Here is a 13627-nt window from a genome sequence, read left to right as displayed (position 1 = left end):
GGAGGGGAAGAGGCCGGGCCGGGGGCGGGTGCGGGCCGGGGGCTCCGGGCCGGCCTGACCCCCCGCGTCCTCCCAGGTGCGGGCACTGCAAGAGGTTGGCGCCGGAGTACGAGTCGGCGGCGACCAGGCTGAAGGGGATCGTGCCGCTGGTGAAGGTGAGGGTTCGCGGCACCGGCCCGTTCCGGGGCCTGCGGGCGGGCTCGGGCCGCAGCGGGCTTTTCCGTTGCAGCGCGCTCCCGGGGGGCCTCCGTGCAGCGGCGGGCATCGTCCCCCGGAGGAGCCAGGCGTCGGGGAAGGATCTGGAATCCGGAGGCGGCGAGGGCCGCAGCCGCGCAGGGTGTGCGGGGCGTGCGAGGGGGTGTGCGGGGCGTCAGGAGGGCTCGCCCGGGCGGGAGGAAGGAGCCTCCTGTGAGCAGTGTGATCCAGCCGGAGAAGTGGCCCTGGACTTGTAACGGCAGGGTTGCCCTACAGGAGCTTTTTTTCCTGCCAGAAAAAGTGAATGGTTTCTCAAATCAGAGTCTTCCTCTTCCTTTCTGGGAGGTGGCACAGGCTCTTGGCACCGTGGCCTCTTTGTCAGTTGAGGTCGGCCTGTCTTCTGCAGGCACTGTGGGAACTTCAGTAAGGGTGAGGTGCTGAGAGCAGTTGATTCCCGTTGAGCCTGTTGTTGATTACAAGGATCTACCCTTTCTGCTATTTTTCTGTGTGTAGTCTGGCCAAACTTGCTACTGCTTAACCTTTCCAGTATTGCCTCAAAAATTCTTCTGGGCTTAATATTATACCCCTGCTACCTCCTTCCCCAGCTTTTGGTCTTGTAGGTGCTTTGTGGAACCGTATGCTTTCTGTGAAAGAAATTCAGCCTTGTTTAAAGGCATCCAAGAGCTTTCAGGCTCTCTAGACTTTGTGTGATAATGTGGGCAATGGCAAAGCCACTTTATTCTGTGCGTACGGCTGGCCAGGTCACTGACTAGTAACATTCCTCTTCCTTTAGGTTGACTGTACAGCAAACTCAAACACCTGTAATAAGTACGGAGTCAGCGGATATCCCACCTTAAAGATTTTTCGAGATGGAGAAGAGGCAGGAACCTACGATGGGCCCAGGACAGCAGGTAAGAGCTCATCAGCAAGTGTCTGGCTTGCCGAAATGGTGCTGGAGGCAGACCCACATCTAATAGGCCTGTGTCAGGGACATTATGTGTGTTGAAGGACACAAAGAAGGTTGCCACCTACACACACAACCCCCCCTTGCCCTTTCCAGAACTCTTTGTGCTGTCAGAGCCCTGGATGTTTAGTATCCCTTAAAGCTCCTTTTTAAAGGTGAAGGTTTCCACACTATCTTTAACTCCTAGTACCCTTGATGTGCAGTAACTGGAAAATGCTAGAAGGTTCCTGTGACAGCACTCCTTTAATTCACATTTGCTGTACGGGAGAGGTGTGTTGATTCTGCAGAAATGACTCTTTTTTTTAGGAAGCTTGAAAAATGTCTTGTGGAACTTTGTATTGATCTCTTTAATCATTTAACTTAATTCTTTTAAGATGGGATTGTCAGTCATCTCAAGAAACAGGCGGGACCTGCTTCGGTGGCTCTCAATTCTGTGGCTGATTTTGAGAAATTCATTGGTGACAAAGATGCGTCTGTGGTGGGTGAGTAGACTCGGTGCAGCACCGATGCTCCGAGAGCTGTCTTGGGGAATGCACTGTGAAAGGACAAGCAGTATCATAAGCTGTAGCCAGAGAAATTCTAGCTGGACATGAGCAAAAAAGTCTTTCATAATGAGAATGATAAAGCACTGGAACATGTGCCCAAAGGGATTTTGGAACATTCAATGTGGGTGAATTTCAAAACTCAGCTGGACAAAGCTCTGAGCAACCTGATCTGCTCTGAGGCTGGTCCTGCAGGAGGTGGGACTCGGTCACCTCTGGGATTCCTTGCAACCTGTTTGTTTTAATCTAGTGATTCTTTGAGCGTCCGTCAGACCTCCTGGCACCATAGTGCAGCTTTTTTAAAGCTTGCTGCTCTTTTGGCCGGCTGACAACAGGTCGCTTTGGGTTGCTAGAAAGTACCTTCAGGTGGTGTCTCGGGACAGGCTGTCAACGTCGTATGATTTGATCACACTTCACAAGTGGCGAGAGCAGTTTTCCTGTGCAGACTGGGGGCCATCTCACAAGCAGCACTGGCTGAGTATTGATCAGCATTCACAAACCTTTTTTTATGAAGTACATTGGCAGTTGCTGTCACTAGTGGTGTCACGTGGTTACAAAAGGGCTGCTTGGTGCTCAGGGGACAACGGCCTTTTGGCCGAGCGACTGAGCGGGGCAGACTCATGAGTAAGTTTCTGCTGGTGGAAGGGAGGGAACACAGAAAGGTTCCAACAAAAATGGGAGAGAAACTATCAAAGATGAAGGCCTGAGCATGGATTGGAGGACTTGATTGAGGAGTGATCTTTCAGCACGATATAGAGAAGAACGATGAGGGCTTGCACAGTGGTTGCTGCTGAGTCGGTTTGGAGTCACCACCTGTCTGTCTGCTGCAGGTTTCTTCAGAGAAGCCTCTGGTGATGCTTATTCAGAATTCATGAAAGCAGCTAACAACCTAAGAGATAACTACCGTTTTGCACACACCAGTGAGGACCAGTTGGTGCAGAAGTATGACGAAGATGGAGAGTAAGTTTCTTAACACAAGGATTTCCTGTTACTGAGATGTCTGAAACAAATTCATGGATTCCAATTATTACCTTTCTGAACATAGCTTACAGTCTTGTTTCTTCCCCAACTGCTGGTGGTATGTCTTTTATCTCTCCAGAACTGAGATAAAAGGTACAAATGGTTGCAGGCTCTGGAGAGTTAGTGTCTGCCTCCAGATGGGAGGTATCTCAACAGAGGTGTTTTGCTTCCCCATTGCTTGTTATGGTGGGGTTTTTCTGTTTCTCATCGTGGGCCGTCTCAATAACGGAGAAGCATCTGAGAGGCAGATCTAAGGCAGCAGTGCCACCCACTAACTAGTCAGTCCTGTTGAAGCTGTGAACAGTGAGTGTGGGTGGTCACTGGAGGTTGGGTTCTTGCCGCATCTGGCTGCTGTCCTTAGAAACCCAGGGATATGCTAAACTAATCCATGATACCTGCTTCCTCTCAGGGGTATAGTCTTATTTCGCCCTTCACGCCTGACAAACAAGTTTGAAGACAGCTCCATCAAGTACACAGAAGATAAAATCACCAGTGTGAAGATCAAGAAATTCATCCAGGAGAACATGTGAGTGATTCCTCCCCAGAGAAGGTGACAGACAGACTGGCCACAGCTGGATTCCACCCTGTCAGAACCTGTTTTCTCTAACGGGCGTTGCTGCAGTTCCTGTGCAGTGTCCAAAAGAGCTGTTCTGCCCACCCCATCTCCTTTGGGGACCACCTTCTTTCCAGAAAGAGCCTGGCATGGCTGTTGGCATTTACTGTCCCTATTCTAATAGCCACACTCTGTTTAAAAGCTGTGACCTGCCTGAGAAGTGTGCCAGCTCTGGCCTTATGTAAGTCAGATACAGCCACTGATGCTATGGCTGGAGATGGAGATTGGACTTGGAATAAGGTGGTATGTGAATGGGCAAAGTGTTTGTTGCTTGGGTCTTACTGATGACTGGCATTTAACAGTTTCTGGGGGGTGGTGGGTTCTGGGCAGTGATACCTCTGTCTCATTGGTAGCTTTGGCATCTGTCCACACATGACTGAAGACAACAAAGACTTGATCCAGGGGAAGGACTTGCTGGTGGCGTATTATGATGTGGACTACGAGAAGAACGCGAAGGGCTCCAACTACTGGCGCAACAGGTATGGAGCAGCAGGGGTTAATCAGCCCCTCTCACTTCGCCCCTGGTCGGGGCTGCACAATAGCTCAGTTGACAAAAGTTTCTCCTGTTATTCATACCTGAATTCCTTGCCCAGTGTGCACTTCAACATGAATGGTATTACATCATGTGGAAGAAAATGTTCCAAGGAATAACACTTTGTGTGTTCTGTTGTTTTTTTTTCTTTCCTCAGAGTTATGATGATTGCAAAGAAGTTCTTAGATGCTGGCCACAAACTCTCTTTTGCTGTCGCAAGTCGGAAAACCTTTAGCCATGAGCTTTCAGAGTTTGGTCTAGACAGCAGCGCGGGCGAGGCTCCAGTGGTTGCCATCCGAACTGCTAAAGGAGAGAAATATGTCATGCAGGAAGAATTCTCGTAAGTTTTTGAACTTAGCAGTGCTGCCTCTCACTTGATGGACTTTGCTCTGGAGGTGTCTGACCAGATCATACTTGATTAGCTCAGAGGAAACAGGAAAGCTGGATGTTCCAGCTGAGAGAAATGATTGGGGGGTCAAAATGGCTCCTACTCATGTGTTCTCCTGCCCTCTAGAGAGCTGGCAGCCCTTCCTGTTACACAGAGGTAGATAATTTAATTCAAGGTGTTTAAGTGTCTAGATAAGAACTATGATGCATTAAAGAGCAGAGAAAATAGTTTTACCTTTCTCCTTGAAAAAAAGAAACTTGAGGGTGCTTGAAGGCCTAAAACTTAGAAAGGGATGTGCCTCCAGACTCAAAACTCTTAAGGATGCCTTTGCGCTTGTTCTGGGGTCTTCTAAGCCAGCCCTGGGCAGGTGCTCTGGGACATGTGGGTGGCATGTGTTCTGTGGGTGGAGGGAGCTTACATCGGCCTTGGAAGCTTTCCCCTCTCATCCTGTACGTGTGATGGTGGCTGTAAAACGTAACTTCCCTTCCAGCCGCGATGGAAAGGCTCTGGAGAGATTCCTGCAAGATTACTTCGATGGAAACTTGAAAAAGTATTTGAAATCGGAGCCTGTCCCTGAAAGCAACGACGGCCCTGTGAAGGTGAGTGCTGTATCCAGCGCAGCAGAGCTCCTGCCCGTGGATGAAGAGATGCTGTTCAGCAGCAGCTTCGAGTCACGTGCCGGTGTCTCGCGCTGCAAGTGCCGCCTTGTGGCCTCTTGAGAAGCCTCTGCAGCAATAGAGGGAAGGAGAATTCTCTCCCTTGTTGTATTGCAGTTTTCTGAGCCAAGGGAGAAATGCAGCCTGTGGTTTTGATTCCCTTCTGTTCTCTCAGCACCATAACTGCTGCTTGAGTCCAGAGCGATGTGCTCTACAGGTGTAGGATCATCCAGCTTTACAGGGATTATGTGACAGTCTCTGTCTTGGCTTGTGCTCCCTCGCAGCCTGGCTTCCTTTCTAAAGAGTGACATGTTCATCTCATCATGGTGGGAGTGTTAGAACTCCTGCTGCCTTTCACTCGTCTCGGTAAATTCTGCCCTGACTGGAAGCATTCCATGGCCTGGCTTTATGATGATGAGGGCCTTGCAAGCAGTGACTTCCCTTATTTATGTGTGCATGGGGACCACCTGAGTGGGTTTTGCTAAACTGATTCCTCAGCCTGGAACTTGCTGGGATGGAAAAGAAATTATTTTGTCCTCCTTCTGCAAGAATCCCAGATGCCAACCTCACTTGGAGGTAGTGCTGGTACCTTAGGACAGGTTTTTACCTGCAAGTTGAGGGTGTTACAGCTTGGTAAGGAGTGTAGGTGCAGCGAGTCCTGCTGTGGGAGGGCAGAGTGTGTGGAGCACGTTGTGTTACTGCCTGTTCTTGACTTAGGAAAAACTTAACTTGTATGATCAAACGTTATCAGGTGGTGGTTGCTGAGAACTTTGATGAAATCGTCAATGCAGAAGACAAAGATGTCCTGATAGAGTTTTATGCACCTTGGTGTGGCCATTGCAAGAACCTGGAGCCCAAATACAAAGAATTGGGGGAGAAGGTAAGTCTGGGACTCTGTTCGAAACGCAACAGAATTTTGTAGCACTAGACAATCCTGCAGGCTCTGCCTTTATAATAATGGGGCATAATTGTGCCTTCCCGATAACTGAGTGTTGGCCTCCCCTGTGAATGCAGAAGGACCTTGGCAGGACCTGGAGGGTGGCAGCAGCTGCACTTGTAGGTTTAGCCTGCTCCCCTTGCTGTGGCACATAAATATTCCGTGACTCAGTGACTGGCCTCAGCTGGCAAAGTTCTTTTTTGGGTGTTTTCCCTCTGCATGATCAGGATCTCCCACCTGCTGAAGGCCAATGCTGCCCTGTACACTCTCATGAGTGGAGCAAACAAATTTGTTCTCCCAGACCTGACCAGCCTTTTGCTCTTTGGCTGTCAGACACCCCTCCTTCCCGAGGGCTGAGCGTCCTCATGGCTCACCTTCTAGAGCTGCGGGTGAGCAGTTGTCTCAGGGGAGCATTCTCCAGAATTCCACAGTACCAGATTCCAGAGGTCCTGCTGGGAGATGTGCCCTCATACAGCTGGGTGAGAAGGGACTCATCCTTGTGCCCCTCCTGAGGCAGAAGGAAACCACTCAGAAGATGTTTGTTCACCCTTTATCAGACTGTGTGCTGACCTTCAGACATCACTCTTAGATGACATGGGTCGGTGGGTTCCTGGTGTTAATTACTATGCATTGGCCAGTAATCATCTCTTTCTACCAACAGCTCAGTAAAGACCCCAATATCGTCATTGCCAAAATGGATGCTACAGCCAATGATGTGCCTTCTCCGTATGAAGTCCGAGGGTAGGTCTCACTGTTGTCACACCTCCCTGTCAGTGGGTGAGTTCAGGCTCCTGTCTGACTCCTGACCACAGAAGAGCTGGAAGAGTCTCAGGAGAGGGTGGGTGGGGGTGATGGGTGTGTGACTCCAGGTGTTGGCTTAGTGTGAAGAAATCAGGAGTGAAAACAAAGGACAGCCGTCTGCCTTCTGGGATTCCCAGGTCCTGGCTGTGCCTGGAGGCCTGTCTTGCTGAACCCCTTCCACTGCTTTTGCATCTGCTGGGATTCTCTTCTTGGCAGTGTGAAATGAAAGCTGGGCTTGCTTCTGAAAGCAGTTTAGCCAGGAAACTTGGGCCCAGTGGAGCTCAGCTAGCTCTGGAAATGGCCAGGTTTTGGGAGGTCACACCAAGCTTTGAGCTGCTGAAGCTGTCACTGTGTTAAACCAGGGCAAGGTGGGGGGAGTCCCTTTGGCAGGGGCCAGCCTGCAGGTCTGAAAGGAAGCCGAGCACCTTGGGAGCTCCGATGTCTCTTCTCTCTCCCCAGCTTCCCCACCATCTATTTTGCTCCAGCTGGCAAGAAGCAGAGTCCAAAGAAGTACGAGGTAGGTCTTTTGCTACTTTGTAAAGAAGTGAAGTAGCATCCGGGTGTCCAATAATGCTGAGCCCCTGCAGTGACCTCTGTCCCATCGGTTTCCCTGGGAATGTGTCCAGTGGTACCTGCTGGGAATGCTCTGCAGAGCCCCAGGGGAGAGGGCTCTGCTTGCGGTTGCGTAGGTCTCCGTCTGGCACCTGAGCCCGAGCCCCCCGGGAGCCCGGGCCCTGCTTTACTGTCTGGTGCTTTCTGCAGGGTGGCAGAGAAGTGAGTGACTTCATCAGCTACTTGAAGCGGGAGGCGACCAACGCTCCCGTGCTGCAGGAGGAAGATAAAACCAAGAAATCCAAGAAGAAGGTGAAGGAGGATTTGTAAAGTACCCGCTCGTCATTGTGTCAGGACGAGCTCCGTGTGAATTGGGGAAGCACTGGGCAGACTGGGGCCAGTTCTGGGTTATGGAGAGCCAGTGACCATGTGGGCTGCGGGGACCCAGCTGCTGTATCTAGTTCTGTTTAATTTCCTGCCGTCTCTTAGCTGCACTGTTGTGGGGCTCCCCAGGCTGGTTTGTTTTGTGGTTTGGGAGGGGGTGGGGGGTAGGGTTATTTTCTAATTTTTTTTGTACATTTGGAGAAGTGAAACAATAAAATGACCCCCTTAAGACCAAATGTTGCTGTCCTGTGGAGACCTGTCAAACCCCACATGAGGATCCTGCTCTTGGTCACCAGCAGCTTCCCCCCGTGAGTCTGGTTGCCTCCAGTGAGCCTTTAGAGGTCTGTTGCGAGATATTAAGCACAGCATTTGGCCTGTTCTCTATCTCCTGGGCTAATGCAAGTCCTCCCAGGACCAAGCAGCACTGACTGCCCCAATGTGCTCTGCTTCAGGTGCTGCATTTATTGGGATTTTGGGCTTTGGGGCTGTGGTCACAAATGCTCTTGCTGTCTGGTCGCTGCTGCGGCGCGTTTGGGGTGTGTGGTACCTGATGGGGCTGTTGGGTGAGGAGTGGAGCAACCACACGAGCAGCAGCAATAAATGGGCTCTGGAGCTGGTGCAGAAGTGGTTGGGTGCAGGGAGGAGTGATGTGAAGGACATACCCCACCAAGGGAAGGGGGGACGTGCTGGGGGTGTTTGGCTGTGGCCTGTGCATGACTAGGACCGTTAAGAGCAGTTAATTGTAAGATCATGACTTCTCTGGGTAGGAAGCAGGCTGGTGGCTGTGGGAGGGAAAGCAGTGGGGTGCTGTGCTGAGGGTGGGGTGGTGGGGGCTGTCACCCACTCCCCTGGGGGCGCAGGCTGTGCTGATGGGGAAGAGTGGGGAGGGGGGTGACCAGGAGCAGGCCGTTGCCCCATCTCTCCTGGGGGCTCTGGGGCTGCCCTTGAGCTGAAGGGAGGATCCTTGGCAGTTTCCAGGACAAGAGCCAGTGCTGGATGCTCTCTCTGTGGATTCCTCCCCCACAGCTCCAGAGGCTGACGACCAATTATTTATTGCTGCTGGAAGTCTCCAGGTACAGTAGATCATACAATGTTCGGCACACAGTTCTCTCTCTACAACAGCTACACCCTACCAGTTCTGAAACACAACCATTTCCTCCACAGCTACATCAGTGTCTTACACATCTATGCTCCGTGCCCTGCTGCTGGCTCTTGGGTGCTCTGTCCCCAGAACAGACACCAAGGTGTTTGGGTGGATGTATGTGACAGAGTGGTCCTCGAGCTGGCAGGGCCGCTGCAGCTGGGGCCAGATGGTGGTGCACAGAGCAGGGGGCGTGCAACGGGCTCTAGTGGGACTGCTGGTGACTACCTCCTGTAAAACCACACCGGAGCTCTGCTCCCCAAGGGCAAGGTCCTGTGTCAGGCTTGGGGGAGCCAGGGGAAGCTTCTTTGATCCTGGCTTTGCTCCCTGGTCTGTGGCCAGACCTGGTAGCACTAGTTCAGTTCCTTGGTGGGTCTGGCCCAAAGTCCTCTCCTGGTGATTGCTGGGGCTGGGGGAGAGAAGGAAGCACCATTTTGGTGGAGCTTTCTGGCAAGAAGGACTTCCTAGAAAGGACAAGAGTGTCCTTTCTTGCCAAGAAGGACACTCAAAAGGTGAGAGAGGGCTGGGGAGTGACAGTGGCTGTCTGGGTATCCCTTACCACAGTGCTGCAATTAAACTGATGCTAATGAGGCATCAGCTGAGGAGAAACTGACACCTGAGGAAGGATTTGCAGGTTAACTCAGCAAAGGTGAGTGACATGGGCTGTGGAAAGCTGACCCAGCTCTGGGAGAGGGTGTAAGTAACAGTCACGGCTGGCAGCCAGGTCCTCAGCAGCCAGGACCTCCTGCTCTGCAGGGGCAGGAACCCACCCAGCCCCGGTGAAATGGCAGCGGGAGCAGCCCGGCAGCCACCGTGGGCTGTGGGGTGCTCCTGAACCTCAGCCTTAACCTAAGCATCCTCAGGGATCCACTTGGGGAACAGGCCCTGATAAGCAAGGAAATTGCAAGCAGGGTTTGCCTAGGAGCTCCCGCTGCCTTCGAACTGTAGGATCAGGCTCTTGATGTGAGACAGCTTCTGGTGGAGGTATTCGCAGCGGTTCTTCTCCTGCTGGTAGCTAGGGTAGGTCTGAAGAGAAAACAATATATTTATATGGACAGTGTCCAGGAGGGAACCCGGTCCATGTCCTGCATCCAGCCTCACCTTCTTGAAGTGTCTGTACTCATCCACAATTGCAGCTTCCAGTGCCTGAAACCCAAAAGGAGGGAGTGAGTGGGGCCGGAGCATGGCTGCATCGCACCGTCGTGCCCCAGGTCTCCCCCTCGCCTTGCGCTCCTTCGTTCCTTGTTTCAGCGTCTTCATTTTGGCTCCCAGCTGAACGAACCTGCGGCTGACGCTGCCCACGCGGGCGTGCAGGTCGCAGTACTCGCCATAGTCAGCACTGAACGCGGCCTCGTAGGCTCGGCGCTGCTCCGACGAGCAGATGGTGCGGTACCTGCTGCGGCGACCGGGAGAAGCATGTTCTCCACGGGCCCGCGGGACCCCGGGGCAGGGCCTGGCAGTGCCACGTCATGTTGCTGAGGCCCTTGGCGTGGGGGGCAGTGAGCAGGCAAGGCTGTGGGGGCTGGTTTGCAGCCTGTTCTGCCACCATGGGGAAGCTCATCTCAGCCCGTCCCACGCTGTGGGGCTGGAACAAAGTGCTCCAAGAAACAGGGGACCCCTGTGGCAGCAAGTGCTAAACTTACCACAAGTAATCGGGGACCTCAGCCAAGGAGGAGCTGGTGGCCTGGGGCCTGGCATCTACAAGGAGCAGATCATGAGGGTTAAAGCTCCCCTGGGGACCTCTCCCCCACCTCCACCAGGACCTGTCCCACACCTGGGCTTGCTGGAAGGACCCTTCCCCAAAGCCAGGCTGGCAGGGTTCTGGTGGGCATGGAGCCCTGGGGGACATCAGGACGCAGGGGCTGCCCCCTCAGCCACGCAGCTGCAGGAGGGACAGCCCCCAGCCACGAGGCTGCACCTTCCCCATGTTTGCCTTGGCCTCTGGATCAAAGCCTCTCTGCTTGCCAGGAGTCCTGGTTTGGGACACCCACCTCCTCCCAGGGCACCCCAGGCTCCAGTCCAGCTTTTGCTGGAGGGGCTGGCAGGGCCGTGCACCCTGAACTATGTCCCTGTCTCCCCTCCCCAGGCAGCCCCTCACCTCTGGGGACAGAGAGGTGCTGCTCCAAGCACTGGACTCTCTCCTCCCAGCCGTCACCCCTCTCCTCCTCGCTCCTGGGGCTCTCCAGCTCCCCAGCGTGGCTGCTGGGGGCCAGAGGGACAGCTTGCTGCTGGACCCACAGTCCTGGGTGCTGCGTGTTGAGCATCCGTGGGCAGCTCCAGTGCCTCTTGCTGGCTCTTGGATCTGAGGAATCCAGCAGTCCCAGGTGCTTCTGGAAGACAAACTCACTCTGCCACAGGCCTGTTCTGGGCCCCTGTGCTGGGGCTCAGTGCTGCAGCGTCCCCTGCCAGCTCAGGGCTGCTGTGTCCCCTGCTTTGTGCCAGCACACAGCCCTGTCCTTTGGGCTGTGCTGGGGGCGGGGGGGGTGTCACAGCAGAGCCAGCCTCCCCTCCCTGCCAGGGGTGGACAGGACACGAGGCAGGGGCAGAGTCAAGACCCCCAGCGCAGTTGGTGGGGGAAGAGGGGCTTTGCTGTGGAGGCAGCGCAGAAGCCCAATGACTTCAGGAAGCAGCTATGTTGAGCCAGGCTCTCCCCACACACACCTGGGGGCTTCTGCCGCCTGAGCCCCCCAGCACTTACCACCCCCAGGAGGTTTCTGCCGGTGGCCCGAGGGGAGCTGTGCTCCGGAGGCTGCTGCAGAGGCACCAGGAAGGACAGGGCTGAGGGTCCACAGTCCCAGCTCCTGTGGCACGGGAGAGAGCAGAGACCAGAGACCAAGGCTGGGGAAAACATCTCCAAACGCCGAGTGCCCGGGCAGCAGAGGGGGGTCCCTTCTTGCCCAAAGGGTGCTGAAAACCCCACAGTGGATGGGGCATGCCCATGGCTGGACCCCAGCAGTCACCAAGTACCCCCAGACCCCATTCTTCTCACCGCTGCTTGCCCCAGAGCCCCTGCTCTACCTGTGCTGCAGTGGGGCATCCTGCTGCTGCTCCTGGGCCATGGTCCCTGGCCAGTCCTCCTGCGCCCGGCCCGCCAGGGTCCCCCTCCCGTGGCAGCAGCAGGCAGCGGGGTCCATCCCCGTGACCTGGGGGGAGCGCAGCAGGATGGGTGTGCTGCAGCACTCCCACACCCGAGACAATGTCGCAGCCGGTTCCCCACCTCCTCCACTGCCACCAGCAGCTGTGCCTGGCCAGGCCTGCCCGCCGGCGTCCCCTCCAGCTTGTGCTTGGGACGGGGCTGCGGGGCCCGGGGCTGAGCCAGTCTGTGACGAGAAGCCCTGGGGCTGGCTGTTGTAGGGACATGGACGCGGCAGACAGAGCCCTTCCCCAGCGAGCCGGTCACACCGACCTTCTCAGAAGCTGCAATGCCTTTGCCTGCAGATGTGTCAGAACAGAACAGCATCAGCCCCCCGGGGACACTCACCAGTTCTGCTTTCCTCCCCCATCGGTCCTGGCACACGGCTCGCTGAGCCCCCATGTCCCCAGCCTGACACAGCCACCCCCCCACATGATGGGAGGGGACACTGTACAGCTCTCCCAGTGCCACTGGTGCCTCCTGCTCACTGGTGTGGACTGAGACCCCCAGACATGCCGAGCTGCCACCTGGCCAAGGCGAGCACCAGCCACCACATCCCAGGGCCAGCTGGTCCTGGAGGAGGCAGCGCTGTGGTCCCAGGGGGACAGCAGACCCCCCCCAGCCATCAAACCCCAGCCTGGCAGGGGGCAGAGGCTCAGCACCCACTGCCACTCGGGCCAGTGCTGCCTGTGGCACTCCACTAACCGTAGCCAAGCACAGCTGGATCAGGCTCAACAACCGCTCTGCTGCAGGGCTCCTTCGCCGGGGACAGACAGTGGGTGCTCTCCCAGGCACAGACCGTGATTTTCTCCTGGATGCTGCCCAGGCTGTGCAGCCAGCTCTGACCTAGCCTGGGAGAAAACAACACCTCCCGCCAGCTGAGCCCAGCCGGCTGCCCATGGCCCCAGAGAGAGCCCTGCGAGACCCTGAGCAAGGAGGCACCTGTCCCCAGACTGTCCCCAAAGGCCCCATCTCCAGGGCTGCCGCTGCCCCGGCAACTCTGGATGTCCCTGTGGGGACCGGGGGCTCAGGACGCCATGAGCTCAGAGAGGGCTTCCAGGGACTTTGAGGCCCCGAAGCACCGGGCTGCTCGGCGGGGGCCATCGGGGACCACCCCGGGGTAGTGATTCCACCCCTCCGTGCCCGCGGCAGCGGGGCTGGGGCTGCTCCCGCGGCGGGGCCGCCAGCACAGCCCCGAGGGCAGAGGGGACCGGAGGGAGGCGGGGTCCGGAGGCTCACCGGGGCTCGGCCAGCCGCACGCACTCGAAGCTGCCCCGCGGCTCGTCCCGGCCGCAGCGTGAGAGGGAGAAGGCGAAGAGCCGCGGGAGGGTCCCGGGGTCCCCCGGCACCGTCAGGCACTGCCAGCGAGATGGGCCGTCAGAGCCGCGCCCCCCCCGGCCCCCGGCGGATCCTCCCCGTCGCCCCCTGCTCCCACCGGCGGGAGCACCGGCGCCAGCGCCCCGGCCCGCGGGGGCCCGTCCCGTCCCTCGATCTCCCCGGTCCCCCGATCCACTCACCCCCGGCCACCCCGGATTCCACCTCCCGCCCCGGTCTCCCAGTGCCACGGCCGCCCTTGTTTCCCCGGTCTCCATCGCTCCCCGGCAGCTCTGGGTCCCCCGGTCCCCCTCCGTCCTCCCAGCTCCTCGTCTCCCCCGGGTATCCCAGTCTCCCTCCCGATCCTCTCCCTCCGTGGACGCCATGGGTTTCCCGGTTCCCCCCCGGTCGCCCCACTCACCCCCTGGCTGCCCTGGAAGGCGATCACGGGCCCC

The 13627-nt window shown here is 56.2% G+C and overlaps 2 protein-coding genes across 2 annotated transcripts in view; one reads left to right on the top strand and one right to left on the bottom strand.

The window, feature by feature from the left end:
* PDIA3 (protein disulfide isomerase family A member 3) overlaps window positions 1-7820 on the top strand; it is a 9485-nt gene extending 1665 nt beyond the window's left edge. The window contains exons 3-14 of the mRNA XM_014952706.1: window positions 5-155; window positions 989-1106; window positions 1534-1641; window positions 2532-2661; window positions 3131-3247; window positions 3688-3813; window positions 4024-4206; window positions 4745-4853; window positions 5662-5790; window positions 6509-6588; window positions 7108-7165; window positions 7411-7820. Of these exons, the coding sequence (XP_014808192.1) occupies window positions 5-155; window positions 989-1106; window positions 1534-1641; window positions 2532-2661; window positions 3131-3247; window positions 3688-3813; window positions 4024-4206; window positions 4745-4853; window positions 5662-5790; window positions 6509-6588; window positions 7108-7165; window positions 7411-7530 (1429 nt within the window). The 3' untranslated portion in view covers window positions 7531-7820. The remainder of the gene's footprint in view (window positions 1-4; window positions 156-988; window positions 1107-1533; window positions 1642-2531; window positions 2662-3130; window positions 3248-3687; window positions 3814-4023; window positions 4207-4744; window positions 4854-5661; window positions 5791-6508; window positions 6589-7107; window positions 7166-7410) is intronic.
* Window positions 7821-8699: 879 nt separating this feature from the next.
* ELL3 (elongation factor RNA polymerase II-like 3) lies at window positions 8700-13558 on the bottom strand. The gene is made up of 9 exons (XM_014952705.1): window positions 13098-13558; window positions 12564-12709; window positions 11943-12157; window positions 11744-11868; window positions 11424-11526; window positions 10824-11055; window positions 10369-10423; window positions 9827-10118; window positions 8700-9751 (listed from the first exon to the last, which is right to left on the bottom strand). Exons 1-9 carry the CDS (start codon window positions 13556-13558, stop codon window positions 9644-9646), a joined length of 1737 nt encoding a protein of 578 aa, XP_014808191.1. The 3' UTR covers window positions 8700-9643.
* Between the last annotated feature and the right edge of the window lie 69 nt (window positions 13559-13627).

The sequence above is a fragment of the Calidris pugnax genome, unplaced genomic scaffold (assembly GCF_001431845.1).
Source record: "Calidris pugnax isolate Ruff unplaced genomic scaffold, ASM143184v1 scaffold187, whole genome shotgun sequence".
NCBI lineage: Eukaryota > Metazoa > Chordata > Aves > Charadriiformes > Scolopacidae > Calidris > Calidris pugnax.
This window is presented reverse-complemented; position numbering and strand designations above follow the sequence as displayed.

Bases quoted from the DNA above. Each gene is read 5' to 3' on its own strand.
- ELL3 (XM_014952705.1), bottom strand. From the start codon at position 13,558: ATGGCGTCCACGGAGGGAGAGGATCGGGAGGGAGACTGGGATACCCGG. The intron at 11,527-11,743 runs GTAGAGCAGGGG...CCCGTGCCACAG, and splicing joins GATGCCCCACTGCAGCACAG to GAGCTGGGACTGTGGACCCT. The intron at 10,119-10,368 runs GTAAGTTTAGCA...TCGCCGCAGCAG, and splicing joins GAGGTCCCCGATTACTTGTG to GTACCGCACCATCTGCTCGT.